We start from the raw sequence: 15,273 nt of genomic DNA on the forward strand, positions 1-15,273 counted from the left end.
TTTTGCCAGTTGGCAAGATTGGTGGTAGCAGATTTGGGCAGACAATTATTCTGCTCAAAACAAGTGTTGGACTTTATTTACTGCCCTATGTTCAATTATCAACAGCCCAGATGTTGACCTGGACAAGATAACGGTCAAGTATCTAGAGCCAGTGCACACCTTTATGAGTGCAGACTCATTCCACCATAAAGTAGAGTTGTCCATTAAACAATCAGGTCAACTTCATGATTATTTAAGGACTTTGTTCAGGCAGTTGAACAGGTGGGTACTGCGATAAGCATGAACTGCACAGACTTTGAAACGTGGCCAAGGTCCTACGGAACAAGCAACTAAAAAACTAAAGATGTTAAAGTTGTAAGTTTCCAGCGTGGGTTTGTAGAAATGGAATGGAAAACAAATCATGACGAGGTTTCCCTTCATTTCACTCCATTTCTCAGACAAAAAGACGAGAGACTCATTTCCATAGGTTGAAAAATAGCTTTCGCCCAGGAAGAGCCCCGGGGGATAGCTACTCCCAAAAAACAAGACATTATATACGTAAACTGTGCAGGCTTATGGCCCCGAGTAGTAGGGTATTCTGGATGAACTTGCCTGATTGTACAGATATAACAGATCTTAATCGAGTGTTTGACTAAAAATCATCTATTTCTTGTATTATTTACCATTTATTTATGTACAACAATTATGTTACATTTTTATACGCTTGTTTTTCTTTGCCTCGCGTTACGATATCAATAATTCGCAAATCATTGGTCTTTATGAAGAAAGCCTCATCTGAGTTCTTAATTTAATTTCTAAAGAAAGAAAATTATTTATTATTATCCCGTACTTTCACCAATCAACTCTTCGTTGAAATGCTGGTAGAATTCCGACTATTTTTTAATCCGCTGGGGAGAAGGGAGTGTTTTCGTGTTCTTAAACCACCACCAATCAATTTGTCGTAAAATTCTAGGTCAGAATGATCGCAGATAAAGTTCCCACTAATGTGGCTGTACTTAAGCACTTTTCTCAGAAAACGAAATGTTTAAATTTTCTATTTCAGCGTGTCCCCTATTTACAACTAATGTTTCATCACAACAGTTTTAGGCTAATTTTTCGTTTTACTTTCGATGACCAATGGTTTGAACGGGTCATTTTCATCAGAACATGGAGCTTTTGCTGATGTGGCTGTACTTAAGCACTTTTCTCAGAAAACGAATTTTCAAATTTTCTATTTCAGCGTGTCCCCTATTTACAACCAATGTTTCATCACAACAGTTTTAGGCTAATTTTTTGTTTTACTTTCGATGACCAATGGTTTGAACGGGTCATTTTCATCAGAACATGTAGTATTTGCCGATGTGACTGTACTTAAGCACTTTTCTAAGAAATTCAAACTATAATTTGTGATTTTGAGGCACTTTCCGAGAAGTTAGGATGATGAAACCTTGTCAGAAGTCTCAAAAGTCGACAAAGTACCTTAGAAACATAGTGGGTGCAGTTTAAATTGGACAGTAGCTAGCCCAGAGCAATTACGGAATTGAAATCTTTAACCTCAATTTGCACAAAATGAACCTTGTGTTACTTAAGCACTTTTGTCAGAAAACGGCAGTATACAGCAGACGAACCGCAAGCGAAGAACGGAAGATATCAATCGCAACCTCCAATATAATACCAATCATCTAAATGTAAATTGTAAAACAAAGATGATATCAAAGGAAATCATGATATTGCTATGTGTACTGAATAGGCATTGTTTTTTATTTAGTATGCGAAGGAGGTTTCATTTGACAGTTCATTTCATCCACTTGACAAGTTATTGTGAAAAAGTTTCAGAAATGGTACTCGACCTACCTGGGTTCCAAGCGACAGTGTCTGCATTCTTCAAATATACACATCTGATAATCTGATGTGAATAAACAGAGTTACAATATGTTCTAAAGTCTACATAGTAGCAATCTAGAGTGAACTGTCGTATATTTAGTTATTCATGAGCCATATTTTTCATTAGTTGATTAAATTGTTGATCCTCTTCTTGATTGTAGATGACTAAGAAGTGGCTATTTCTCAACCATCCCTTAGTCATCGAGTAAAGATGAGAAACAACAATAAAATTAACAGTTTCAATTTTTGTTAAAAACGTTCTTAAGTTACAGTTATTTAAGGTTACAAATTATATCCCAAATAATATTAACAGATCATAAATGCTCCTCAAAATAACCTTTATCAACTTTACTAATAATCTTCACCAAATACGTCTAATAACGCCCTTTTAATTCTTAAAAATCCCTTTAAATTCTCAAAATAATTGCTATCAAATTCCACGAACTTTAGTCGAGAATTCGAAAAAACATTTTTATAAAAATTTTCTTTAGGATGCTCGACTAATGTTCGCTTTTAAGCCTCACGAGACTCCGTAAGGATAACTGCGGTAATAATTGAAAATACCCCGACAAATGCAGTCTTATAATAATTGCAGACAATCACGTACATGGCTGTTTAGCAATTTCTGGTTGTTCTGGTGTCGGAAGAGGGGTGGTATTCCTGTCTACTTGATCTCCTTATATGGGCATCACGTGTGCAACATAACTTACTGTCTGTTCTTAATCATTAAATCGTTCCAGGAAACGGCCACGAAGAAGAAGTACAGTCCCAGTGGAGTAGATGGGGACCTTGCTCGGTGTCATGTGGAGTGGGAATTCGAACTAGAGTCATGTGAGTAACTGTAATCAGTAATCATCACTGCTATTTCACTGGTGTAATCTCAGTCACAGACTGTATTCACTGCTGGCAACCATCCCACTGACTTAGACAGACTCTTATCACTCTGGCTGCTGCCCTAGACCGACTTAAATTATTGAAATAAGAGCTTTACAGCAGTTGACGGCATAAATGTATTGAACCCAACCATACCTTTTTGTCGTTGTGGTGACAACTGGTGACGGCCAAGTTAATAGTTAATAGTTAATCCCAGTACCTGGAACCTTGGGGTGGTAGTCAGCTTCTTGACGTGATGGAACCTTACTTACTGCGGCATTAAACCTCAGTAACCGCCACTCTAATTACTATTACTAGCCAACTTGACATTCAGACAATGTTACTATAAGGATGGATCTGGTCCAAATTTTAAATTACAGATTTGACTATTATATGACGCACTTCTTCACCACCAAATAATGGTATTTTAATGAAAAGCTCGCTGTTCATTGCCACGTTGAGGGTAAAGTACAGGTGACAACCTGCTCCCTCTAGATTACAGGATGACGTATTGGGGCACGTGTCAAGGTGGAGACAGTTTAATGTTTATCTGTTATATAGTGGCCTGTAACAAGGGGCCTGTAACAAGGGACCTGTAACAAGGGACCTGTAACAAGGGGCCTGTAACAAGGGGCCTGTAACAAGGGGCCTGTAACAAGGGACCTGTAACAAGGGACCTGTAACAAGGGACCTGTAACAAGGGACCTGTAACAAGGGACCTGTAACAAGGGACCTGTAACCAGGGACCTGTAACAAGGGACCTGTAACCAGGGACCTGTAACAAGGGACCTGTAACAAGGGACCTGTAACAAGGGGCCTGTAACAAGGGGCCTGTAACAAGGGACCTGTAACAAGGGACCTGTAACAAGGGACCTGTAACAAGGGACCTGTAACAAGGGGCCTGTAACAAGGAGCCTGTAACAAGGGACCTGTAACAAGGGGCCTGGAACAAGGGGCCTGAAACAAGGGACCGTATTAATAATGTAGATACTCTTGGTCGCCTTAAGAATCCGTCCTCTCTTCTCCGCCCATTCAGATGGTAATATTCATGAGTTGGGTTGACCAAGCAATTAGGTCACAGTATTTCCCCTTGACATACCGGTCCACCGGAGTAAGACCATTCCGTCTCAGATATCACATTAGTTACGCCACTTACAGGGACAGACCCCGTTTTGCTTCACTCAACCTTTGGAATGTAAATATTTTCAACCTACAGTGTCTTCCGAAAAACGGACATTTCCTGTTTCCAAATACCAGACATAAAAACTGACCCTGTCGTACGGAAACGTCTGCCTAAATTTGACATGACCAGTAAAATGTAAACTGACTCCACATGTTTACACTGATAATCACGGATTCCTGGGATTCCTCCCTGCAACCCTTGCACAGACTATACGCCTCGTCATTTAGTACCTATTAGGATTCGGCATTCTGAGGGATCAATACTCTAAATGTAGGTAACTTTTAAAAGTAGCAGCCTTGTGCTAGATGTTAGGGAGTCTGCTTGGGGCACTTCAGGGTATAGCATTTCATTCAAATCGGGTGTTTCATTTGATTTGGGTTTTTAGGGCGCGTGCCTTTTTCTTCGAATCTAAACAAATTATTCCGGCTAAATCTATTTTACAATCAGCATTTATTTGACAAAAGCCGGGCTTATGACTGTAAATGAAACGGGAATTATTTACGAATGACGTTATTTTCAAGACTGTTTTTATATCCGCCCCTGAGAATCTAACCCAAATGAATTTCGAATACATTCATAATGACAAAATTGCAGCAGTTTTATGTAAAAAACTACAAAACTGCTGGAAAAGTTTAAAGCAGAAACTTTGTCTCTAACATATTTCGGACATTTGGTGTAAGTTTTAGTAGACACAATATCGCGTATCAACAAGTCTGACTTTTCAAATAAATACATTTTTAGTCTCCAAAATCAAATTTGACCGGATCTTCTACCTAAAATCTTGACACTTTGTTCAAAAATAGACAGTTATTTGATGCAGTTACTTTAGCTCACCTGTATTATTGTAACCAATCAGAGCGCTACAGTCTTACTCCTGACATAAACCGACCAATCAACGTACCTTACTTTTACTCCTCAATAACTTAATAGAACCTACCCATCAAAGCTGTAATTACAAAAAGTAACCCTCGTGATAACACTCCCTCCTTCCCAGGTTACCATGCATTGATGGGGACGAATGTGAGCGACAGGAGCAACCTTGTATCAAGAAATCTTCTTGTTCCGACAAAAATGGGTGAGTTATTTTTAACTTGATAATTTGGGGTGCTGCATCACCTTTCATTCTTTAAAACACCATTAAACTTAATTGTTAAACTCTCCGCTGACAAGCAAGATTCTTTTCTTGATAATATATGGAATTGAATACGGTAGAATTTCCCAGAGAATTTTCCAAAAAATTTGCCAAAGTATGCGATAGAGGGCAATAGGGGCATGTATGCTGTTTTAACGGTTAAAGCCCCTTTAAAACCATGTTGTAAAATACTTCAGAAGAAAATATGTTTCAAGTTGAGTTGTAAAAGAATGTTAATATAAATTACGAGCTGTCTCGTTAATGCTGGGGTAAATATTATTGAGTAAATATGAAATATTATTTTTATTTAAAAACAAATTGAACTGCACTGGTAAATATTATTTTTATCTTATTTAACAGTTTTGAAATTGAACTGTCACGTATAGTACTGTCATGTATAGTACTGTCATGTATAGTACTGTCATGCATAGTACTGTCATGGAAGTCGTCATCGTACTGTCATGGAAGTCGGAACATATGACAAACTTTAAGTTTCATGCTATGAAGGGAATATTTAGGTTATACCTACAAAATAGTATTGAATAAATGTTACAGTAAAAATTAACTGATAGATTTAATAACTAGAACGTTATTTTTATTTAACAAACTAGGCACTGTCACATGCCTTATTATTTAAAAAAAGTTGTCAACAAGGGACAGTATAAACAGCGCCCATAATCTTCCACTATAAACTATGTAATACTTAAGGTCAAAACTTCATCTACTTAGTAAATACTATATTTATTTAACAGTTTAGAGTTTAAACTGCATTGCCATGTACAGGGCAAACTATAAGTTTCGTACTATGTAAAATATGTTAATATAACATTGAAAATCGAACGATAACTTAGTATTTAATAGTTATATAAACGTTATAATACGACAAGGGGACACTAAAAGTTTATTTACTGAATTCCATAATCTTAGTCTGTCTCTACTCAGTATTCATTGTATTAAAACATAATCAACTCTCTGAGCAGTCATGAATGACGGCGTAGATTCCATAAATTCTGTAAATCATTCAATAAGCGATCATCACTATGTTATGAGATACCTTTACAATGTTAAAGTTATAAGTTAACCCTATAACAAATCAATATCCTTAACTGTTTAACAGTCTGTTTAACTGAATAGCATAATATTATTTAATATATTAATCATAATGATTACGTCCATATCTACCATCTGCATAATATGTCTAGCAGTATATTACGAACTTTACGACACAGTCGGCAACTACTGACCGATCAATATATTACAAAATATGTAACAAACAATTATGCCTTAAATCGTTATTGCACTTTACATTTTAACATTTTACCGACATCATATCGGACTCTCAATAATGCGGGTGCGATTGTATTCCACATCATTCCTTAATAAAATCACGATTCAACAAATAATTGAGTTTATCTACCAGCTTTATCAGGGCACCAGAATCTCCACAAAGTCGTCCAGAACCGTCCCAGGACAATCCTGTGATAAATAGATTAAATAATTGAGTTATTGGAAGGGTTAACCCGACCTGAATCCCACCCTTCGTCCTGGACCTGTTTTCATGAAATCCAAGAATTCATCCGACAAAAGTACATCTAATCTGATTCGAGTGAACGAATAGTAAAGAGGTTTTATTTCAAAGTGCATGACACGACATGATCCAATTACTGTCCTTCTAATAATATGATACATTTGACAAATTTGGAAATTCTTCTGCATCTCCTGATCAGTTCACTCTTACATCACCCCCTTGCACCGTCGTCTGATTTCAGTGTTTTTTGAGTTACTGTCAAGAGCTGAACAGTTACCGGGACTGTGAAGTCATTACTGTCATAAGTGAACCCAGTCAGACAGATTATTTCCGTATTTTAGGACATTACGGAGTTCAGTTCTACTAGGTCATCACTCATCAAGATACTTGGCGGTTAGTCTCCTCTACCTCACCACTCCTCTCCATTTTCCTCTCCATTTTACTCACTATTCAACATGATTGTGTTGCTCGCTCTGCTGAACATCGTTACTCGCACTCTGTCTCAGCAGCCAAGGTAATTTGTATTATTCTTCTTTCGATTATGGTTTTTCCAGAGGTGGTGAATTTTCAGATCGTTTTTTATTTGTAGCTGGTAAAGTACAAAATTGAAATAATTTGCATTGCCTCTGTGCATGTAGCAGTATCCGCCAAACTTTACCTTCCAGTTCCCACGTGTAAGTCTGGCAATGTACCCTACTAGGCCACTAGACCACGTATGTAGTCTGCCCTGCTAGGCCACTAGACCACGTATGTAGTCTGCCCTGCGAGGCCACTAGACCACGTATGTAGTCTGCCCTACTAGGCCACTAGACCACGTATGTAGTCTGCCCTACTAGGCCACTAGACCACGTATGTAGTCTGCCCTACTAGGCCACTAGACCACGTATGTAGTCTGCCCTGCTAGGCCACTAGACCACGTATGTAGTCTGCCCTGCTAGGCCACTAGACCACGTATGTAGTCTGCCCTGCTAGGCCACTAGACCACGTATGTAGTCTGCCCTGCTAGGCCACTAGACCACGTATGTAGTCTGCCCTGCTAGGCCACTAGACCACGTATGTAGTCTGCCCTACTAGGCCACTAGACCACGTATGTAGTCTGCCCTACTAGGCCACTAGACCACGTATGTAGTCTGCCCTGCTAGGCCACTAGACCACGTATGTAGTCTGCCCTGCTAGGCCACTAGACCACGTATGTAGTCTGCCCTGCTAGGCCACTAGACCACGTATGTAGTCTGCCCTGCTAGGCCACTAGACCACGTATGTAGTCTGCCCTGCTACGCCACTAGACCACGTATGTAGTCTGCCCTACTAGGTCACTAGACCACGTATGTAGTCTGCCCTGCTAGGCCACTCGGCCAGGCTCCCATTGTCCACTAGAATACACAAATTTTGGTTTGATTCAGGTTTCGTCTGCTTTGGACTAAGTTGATTTGGCAACAATTTGTCACACCCCCGCCTTACCCTTTTCTGTTGATAAAATTGTAAAAATATTGCAAAAATTCTAATTTCCGGTGGCCGGGGTTCAGTCGTTTCCTATCTTTCCACTCATATAATTGTTTTACGATATCTCAACTGAGATAGCTCAGTCTGCAGATTTTATCAGCAGAGATCAGCAATCTGTTAGAAATAGTCAGATTCCATCTAGAGTTGATCTGAAAAGGACACCGTCGTATCATTAGCTAAACTTCTGGCCTGAAGATAAATCAAGAACAATCGTTCTAACTTTGCTGTAACCCTACCCTTCGAGACACCTATCTTCATTTTTAAGACACGAAGTCCGGATTTTCTAGACCAATCCACGCTATTTCACGCCTCTTTGTGAATTTAACACAAGTTTCGGTCTGATCTCGATCTTAATTATTGTTGTAAATAACTGATTAAAAGTGATCTGATAACTGATTGACAGATAACGATCGGTGATGATCGAGCCATGAATAAGTGTTACAACTTTAATTAGATAATCTCTCTTCGTGACTGTAACTCCCTGGTTCGATCATTCTCAATTCTCTGATAAACCTAATGTATTACATCGTGCAGCTGTCTCGATATTATGTGTGAGAGTACAGTCTAAAGTATGATTGAAGCTTTCCGCCGTACCCCACATCAGTGGCCACGTCTGCGGCAAACTTGACCAACAAACTTACCAAATCTGCAAGTTTTGCTGATCTGTTAGAACTGCAGACAGGAGGCGACACTAGGCTGCCTTCGTGAGGGGTCTCCTTATTCCTTGTTGCCCCCTCTAGCTCTGTTTCACGTCACACAGATTTACTGATAGAGTGATAGGAGGGTGGGACCTAAGGGTGGAAGCTTGTTATCAGGATATTTTATGTGCGGTTATTTTATTATTGATTACAGATTGCATATTATCGTGACTGTTTGTTAATTCATGTCAACTTGACACATAAAATAATAAAATATTTGGGCGTGTGCCGTTGCGGGAGTACTTGCGGGAGTACTTGAAGATATTTAGGTGACTTATTATTAGTTTAACGGGCGGGATTCGTTTTAATATCACAATGTTTCCTAAAATATGTTAGAGCAGATAAAGTTTAATATATAATTATAAATAATAATTCCTAAACAAGGTGACTCCTCTACCCTCTACCCTCTTATCTGTCTGTATAGAGAGTTGTAACTATAAGACAAGGAATGCGGGCTCTTAATATAGCTACATCACGTAGTGCTCATGGCAACTGATCTCCATCGCACGTGCATATCCTGATAAAAGTTCAGTCCGTTTTCCTGGTAGTTGAGCGGAGAAGGGCCAGGGGGAGGGTTACGGCGGTTAAGTACAAAGTTTCATGGATACTTCGCTCTACTTAGTGGACTTCTTAGGGGAAACTACCATTCATGCATTTTTTTGAGGAATGGCTGAAGCCTTTCAGATTTCATCACATTTTTCAGAAACCTGTACTACCCCTTTTTCGAAATCCCAACGGTGGTGTAATATTTGCAATTTCCCTCCATTTTTTAGCTGATCATCCTCTTTTTGAAGGGCTTCTCCAGATCGTATAATGTCAGAACTGACATATGAAGTAAATGGACATGTACGAGATAATAATTTGGATCGCATAGTTAAGATAATATGTGGAACCACCACTAACCAGTAATTTATCGGTTGAATGGCATCGGCTCAACTGGCTCTGATAAATTAAGAGGGGGGGGGGGGGGTCGTCATGAAAATTTTTTGGATATGATCTAAGGATTGTTTAGAAGAGATTGCCCGGGCAAAATTTTGAGATAGGCCTTGAAAAGTTTAAATTCGATTTTGAAAATTTTGGACCTTGAAAAATCGTCAAAAAACCAGGTCCAAGATTTTAACAATCGAATAAAATATAAAATTACTCATAAGCGTTGATCTTTGACCAGCAAAAGCTCGGCTACGAACAATATTTCCGATGGGATCAAAAGCAGCTGATAGATATAACTCCCTTCTATTCGGGAATCACACAGCAGTAAGTAGTAGGAGCATAATATGCTCGCTAACCGGTATTTGAAGATTTCAGAGGAGACCCCGGCCCCCTCCTGTCGGCTGTCTCCTGAAGATGTTCCACATTGTGTGGATGCGGGATCGTTGACCTATGACGTCAGTACAAGGGGGAGATGGGTTGGAAACTGATACTGATGTAATTTGTGGACACAATAGCTATGAAAAAACTTTATGATGGAGGGGGGAGGGGGTCTGGGAAGTTCTTGCTGACGTAATATGTGAACGGTCTCTTAGAACGGTCTCGAATAATTTCTCTGTGCAAAGTGGCCAACCTTTTTACTCATCTCTAACGCTTTTTTGTGAAATTGCGCAAAATATGACGGATTATTAAATCACATGCTGAATGCTCAGCTAAAACTTTAGTTATATATAATTTGCAACTCTAATTTGTTTGCTAGTTAGACAAATGTATGGCTCCTATATGTCTAGGTGTGTTTTATAAAAATGTGCTTAAACAACCGTTCAGTCAGACAAGATAGCAAGATCTTGTAAGATGTTGATGTTTTCCTTGACGCGAATATACTCCGATCAATAAGCCCTATCTAGATTTTAATTATGTAAATTAGGCAGACCCCGCATTATACTTTATAGTCCAATACTCACAACTCTGTGTATTGATAGTTTTAATTGAATAAATTAAAAAGTTCTATTGTGGAAAACATTTATCTCCATTTTTTAAATGATTCCCGTGAAGAGCCATTGTTTACGGTGGTGGAGTGATTTTTATTTTCATTTTCAATTTATCGGTAAAAAAGAGGATGGTGGGATTTAAAAAATATAATTCATGCTCAATTATGCTTGTTCAAGTTACTGTTACACAGTATGTTTAATTTTATTAATGTTAAAACATCGCTTATATTCTATTCTATCTGATGACTGTAATGTGCTCAGCAAATACTTCCTTATCTAGCACTTGAAACATCACAATTTAGAAATATTACTTTCCAAATCATTTCCCCGATTAACTGATTAAGAGTAAGACTATCGCGCCAAAACAGCTTATGTTACAATGGAATTGTGATCTAAACATTTCTTTTTACAGCTACGGAGATTGGACAGAATGGAGCGGATGTGAGAATTGTATTCAGACCCGGGCACGGACCTGCGAACAACCCCACCTGTGTGGCTTCAAGGAGGAATCAGAAACTCGACAATGCTTAGAGTGCGAGCTTGACCCAGGTGAGCAGAGTATAATAGGCTTGTTGTGCGAGCTTGGTCTAGGTTAGCAGTTTGTTAGGGGTAGATTGTTGGGAAGTGTTAGGTTTAATTATAGATTTAGAACATTACAGTGATGTTGTCTGTAAGGGGAATTAGCTGTGGAATTGTGTGGCGAAAAGGTTTTGTTGCAGGGTCTGATAATTATCTTTATCTTGAAAGCGTCTGAATTTCTGGCCAATTTTAGGGATAAAGTGTTAACAAATTATTCCGAAGAAAGCCTCACGTCCGTTTCACTGAGTACCGTCTACCAATTTCTCAATTGTGGTCTAGAATCTTCTAGAGCTTATCCAATACTACAGCCACAAATGGATAATCTTCATTTTCCTTAGTAACTGTTCATCTAACCATGTTTGATATTTACAGCCTTACAGGTCACTGAAATCAAATCAAGTGTGTGGTCATAGAGTCAAATATCAAGTATCATGGTGAATTTTCTGGTTTTTTCCGAAACGACTTCCATCACGTGTGTAAATTTTGCATGTAAATATTATCACCCTGCGTGCTGCTGGTCCTATTTTAACCATCTGTACATTTTCATACATTGCAAATACATCATTATATGTAACGATCACGTGTGTAACGATCATTTAAAGTCACACTTGAGAAATCATGAGTTATTTGACCGGGGGTCCAGAACATTGATACGTGGCTAAAGTTATTATATTTCAATATAACAAATCCATTTTGACACGCTTTATTTAATTAAAAACAAACCTGTCACTGACTCGAACTGTATTTCCTCCGCCCCTCAAAATGTGTGTGTAACTTATCAAACTAAAATCGGATTTTTGTCCAACTTTACCGAATCTAATTTAACATATTTAATTCTGGAAATTAGGGATCTTTTTGATCCCATTACGAAAAGATTGAAAGTCATATTTATCGTATTTATGAAATGTAACAATAATGATTTTGTGCCCTTATAAATCGTTCTCTCGAAACATCTTTAAAGGACTTCTCCCTACCCTGTCAAATAATTTTTCCTGATAACACTTTCCCATCACGAGCATTTCACTTTACTAGAAATAAGGGACACACTCCACACGATGTACTGTAATCCACGAGAATCAGTCCGCCCTCTCCTCCTCTCCTCCTCTCCTCCTCTCCTCCTCACCTGCTCTCTCTCTCTCTCTCTCCCTGGCCTCACACTCACGCGCATATACTCGCACATATTAGCATAAATATTACAAAGGCAAATTAAACACTTGTAAATTCGATTTTTAACCATTTCAGCCGCTCAGTAACTGGGTATATAACTAGGTTAAGCTAATGGTATACACATAGGTCCCACCAGTAAATACATATCCCCGCCGACTAGTTCTTTTACACAGCCAGCCCCCAAACTCCTGCCGCTTTTGCCCCTGGTCTGTTAAAATCAGGTCGGGTTGGGACAGTAGACCCGAATTGTCTAGAAACTCTGTGCTAAATGTTATTAGAAACCGGGTTTTGTTCAGGGAATGAGGTGAAAATTAGATTTAGTATCAATTTACATGCTCCTTCTTTTATTACATTAGTTTTGAAGATTGCTCTTGGGTCGCCTGCAAATGACCTGTCTGGACTCTGGTTCGAACACTCGTGAACCTTAACTCCTGTAATCTGGATCTCAACTAAATACCTTAACTCCTGTAATCTAGATCTCAACTAAATACCTTAACTCCTGTAATCTGGATCTCAACTTAATACCTTAACTCCTGTAATCTGGATCTCAACTAAATACCTTAACTCCTGTAATCTGGATCTCAACTAAATACCTTAACTCCTGTAATCTGGATCTCAACTAAATACCTTAACTCCTTTAATCTAGAATACCAATTGAAGCTTTCCTCTTAAGTACTGTGCGGTATAGGGTCTCACTGCTTGACAAATTCTCAACAGTGGTATCTGATAAAAGGTAGACAAACAGCTTTAAGATAAAAGTTTTTGCCTTCATCTTTTTTAGACTAATTTACTTTAAGCTGCGTCTATTTTTAAGGGAATGCCGTTATCAGTCTGAAAAATCCGACTGGAATTCCACTAAAACCGATGTCTTATGCCTAAAATAGCATCTTTTGGTGATGAGACGCAAAGTGTTTCAAATTAGAAGTTCAGAATTGTCGCCCTTTGAATGTCCCCTGCAAGAAATCTAACACTTTAGATCTACAAATCTCGTTTTATCACACATTATCTAATAAAGATACATGGTCTAATCCTATTCCTTTTCTCAAATGCGTCATTGAAATGTATCTCGATGAGAATTTGACTATAGGGATCGCTTGTAGCTTCACGACATCTATAATTCTGTAATCTATAATTCTGTAATCTACCTATTTTTACACCTATGATTTAATTGAACATCTTGTATAGTTGCTTTGATATAGATGCAAGATAGGCTGGACTTGACGCAAATCAGTGTCGTCAATGGTTACCTTACTTTAGAGTTTCCCACGTTCCAGAGTAACACTTGTGGTTATGTTTGTTGCTAAAAATAGAATAAGATGTCACTGTGATGTATTCAAGCATTAGAACGATTTCAAGACGTCATTGAAGCATCAAATCTGCTTACAAATGATACCCAATTTCTTCGCTGGAGTACCCAGAAACCCTTACTGGATGGGGCCTAACTTTGAAAGTAAAAGAGTTAGAGACTTCCGGTTTTTTGCAACATGTTCGTCTTGTAAAAGTAACGTTTCCCCCCCAGGGGGAACATTTAAAACAACGTAGATTTGGAGTTATCTTCACATCTCCAGGAAAGTGTCATTTTGGTCCGATCAAAAGTTTGCAACTTTAACTTTGCAGATTCCTGTGCTCTCATTGGCTGAATTGTGTCACGTGCTGGCTACTTGAACATTGGAATGCGCCACGCGTGCAAATCATGCTTGTTGTCGCGCGCGAGGTCAAGCCGTCTGTTTAAATTAAACCACCTCTAGTACCACCGTCAGCCAGTAACTTTTGCTGGGTAAACTTAGTTTATATCACCAGTGACCAGACCTTATTATGTTTCCTGTTTACACTGTCATTTTGGAGGTTCTATATCCAATTTTCAAGAATCTCTCAACATTCCAAAAAGTCGAATTAGTGACTCTCAACTATCTCTAATCTGATGCAAATTCTTGCAACAGAAGAACATACTATAAACGAGTTGGCTACAGCAAGTCTGTCATAACAAAACGTCCAGCCAGCCACTTCGTCCGAATTGGACCCTGAAAACCTTCTAAAGTTAACCGGATTTTGGAGGTGTTACCAGTTACGAAGCCATGCTAGATAATATCGGTACAACTTCTGTAAAATGTCATCACCACGTTCAATGCCGGAAAACCTTTGCACCAGCACTGCGTTCTGTGTTCTGAAATCTGCACTAAAATTTCACACGTATTCAGAACTTTGTAGTATATTCAGCATTCAATTATCAAAAGAACCCGCAAAGTTCAAATTACGGTCGGACCATTTCAGTTTTCACACACTGCACAGGACAAATGCAACTCTAATCTTCCATTATTCATTCTATAATTCCTTTGACATTCATCCCTATTATTCCTTTGATATTCACCCCGTTCTTTCCCTCAGATTCAATGACGGAGTGCCAGAAGATGCTACACGAGCACATAAAGTACTCCCGTACCGGCTACCGCGTTGAGTGCACGGACGAGGGTCTGTTCGCGCCGCGCCAGTGCGATAGCGGTGTGGAGAAGTGCTGGTGTGCGGAGCGTTCCACCGGCCGAATAATCTTTGGAACATACCACGCCAACCATATGGTCGGACCTTACAACTGCAAGAAGTGTGAGTACTGGTTTAATTGAAGTAGATATTGAAGCAAGAAGTGTGAGTACTGGTTTAATTGAAGTAGATATTGAAGCAAGAAGTGTGAGTACTGGTTTAATTGAAGTAGATATTGAAGCAAAAAGTGTGAGTACTGGTTTAATTGAAGTAGATATTGAAGCAATAAGTGTGAGTACTGGTTTAATTGAAGTAGATATTGAAGCAAGAAGTGTGAGTACTGGTTTAATTGA

The 15,273-nt window shown here is 38.8% G+C and overlaps 1 protein-coding gene across 16 annotated transcripts in view; it reads left to right on the plus strand.

Moving 5' to 3' along the window:
- The window catches only part of LOC134812283 (uncharacterized), a 65,387-nt gene that overhangs the window by 23,109 nt on the left and 27,005 nt on the right, over nucleotides 1–15,273 (plus strand). For 14 of the 16 annotated variants that reach the window (XM_063819644.1, XM_063819647.1, XM_063819649.1 and 11 more), the window contains 4 exons: nucleotides 2,604–2,694; nucleotides 4,914–4,994; nucleotides 11,112–11,248; nucleotides 14,831–15,043. In XM_063819644.1, coding sequence (XP_063675714.1) covers nucleotides 2,604–2,694; nucleotides 4,914–4,994; nucleotides 11,112–11,248; nucleotides 14,831–15,043 — 522 coding nt within the window. Of the gene's footprint in view, nucleotides 1–2,603; nucleotides 2,695–4,913; nucleotides 4,995–6,751; nucleotides 7,094–11,111; nucleotides 11,249–14,830; nucleotides 15,044–15,273 lie in introns of those variants that run through there. The other 2 variants (XM_063819656.1, XM_063819655.1) reach the window with 2 other exon arrangements.

This window comes from Bolinopsis microptera, chromosome 3 (assembly GCF_026151205.1).
Source record: "Bolinopsis microptera isolate Bmic1 chromosome 3, MBARI_Bmic_1.0, whole genome shotgun sequence".
Lineage (NCBI taxonomy): Eukaryota > Metazoa > Ctenophora > Tentaculata > Lobata > Bolinopsidae > Bolinopsis > Bolinopsis microptera.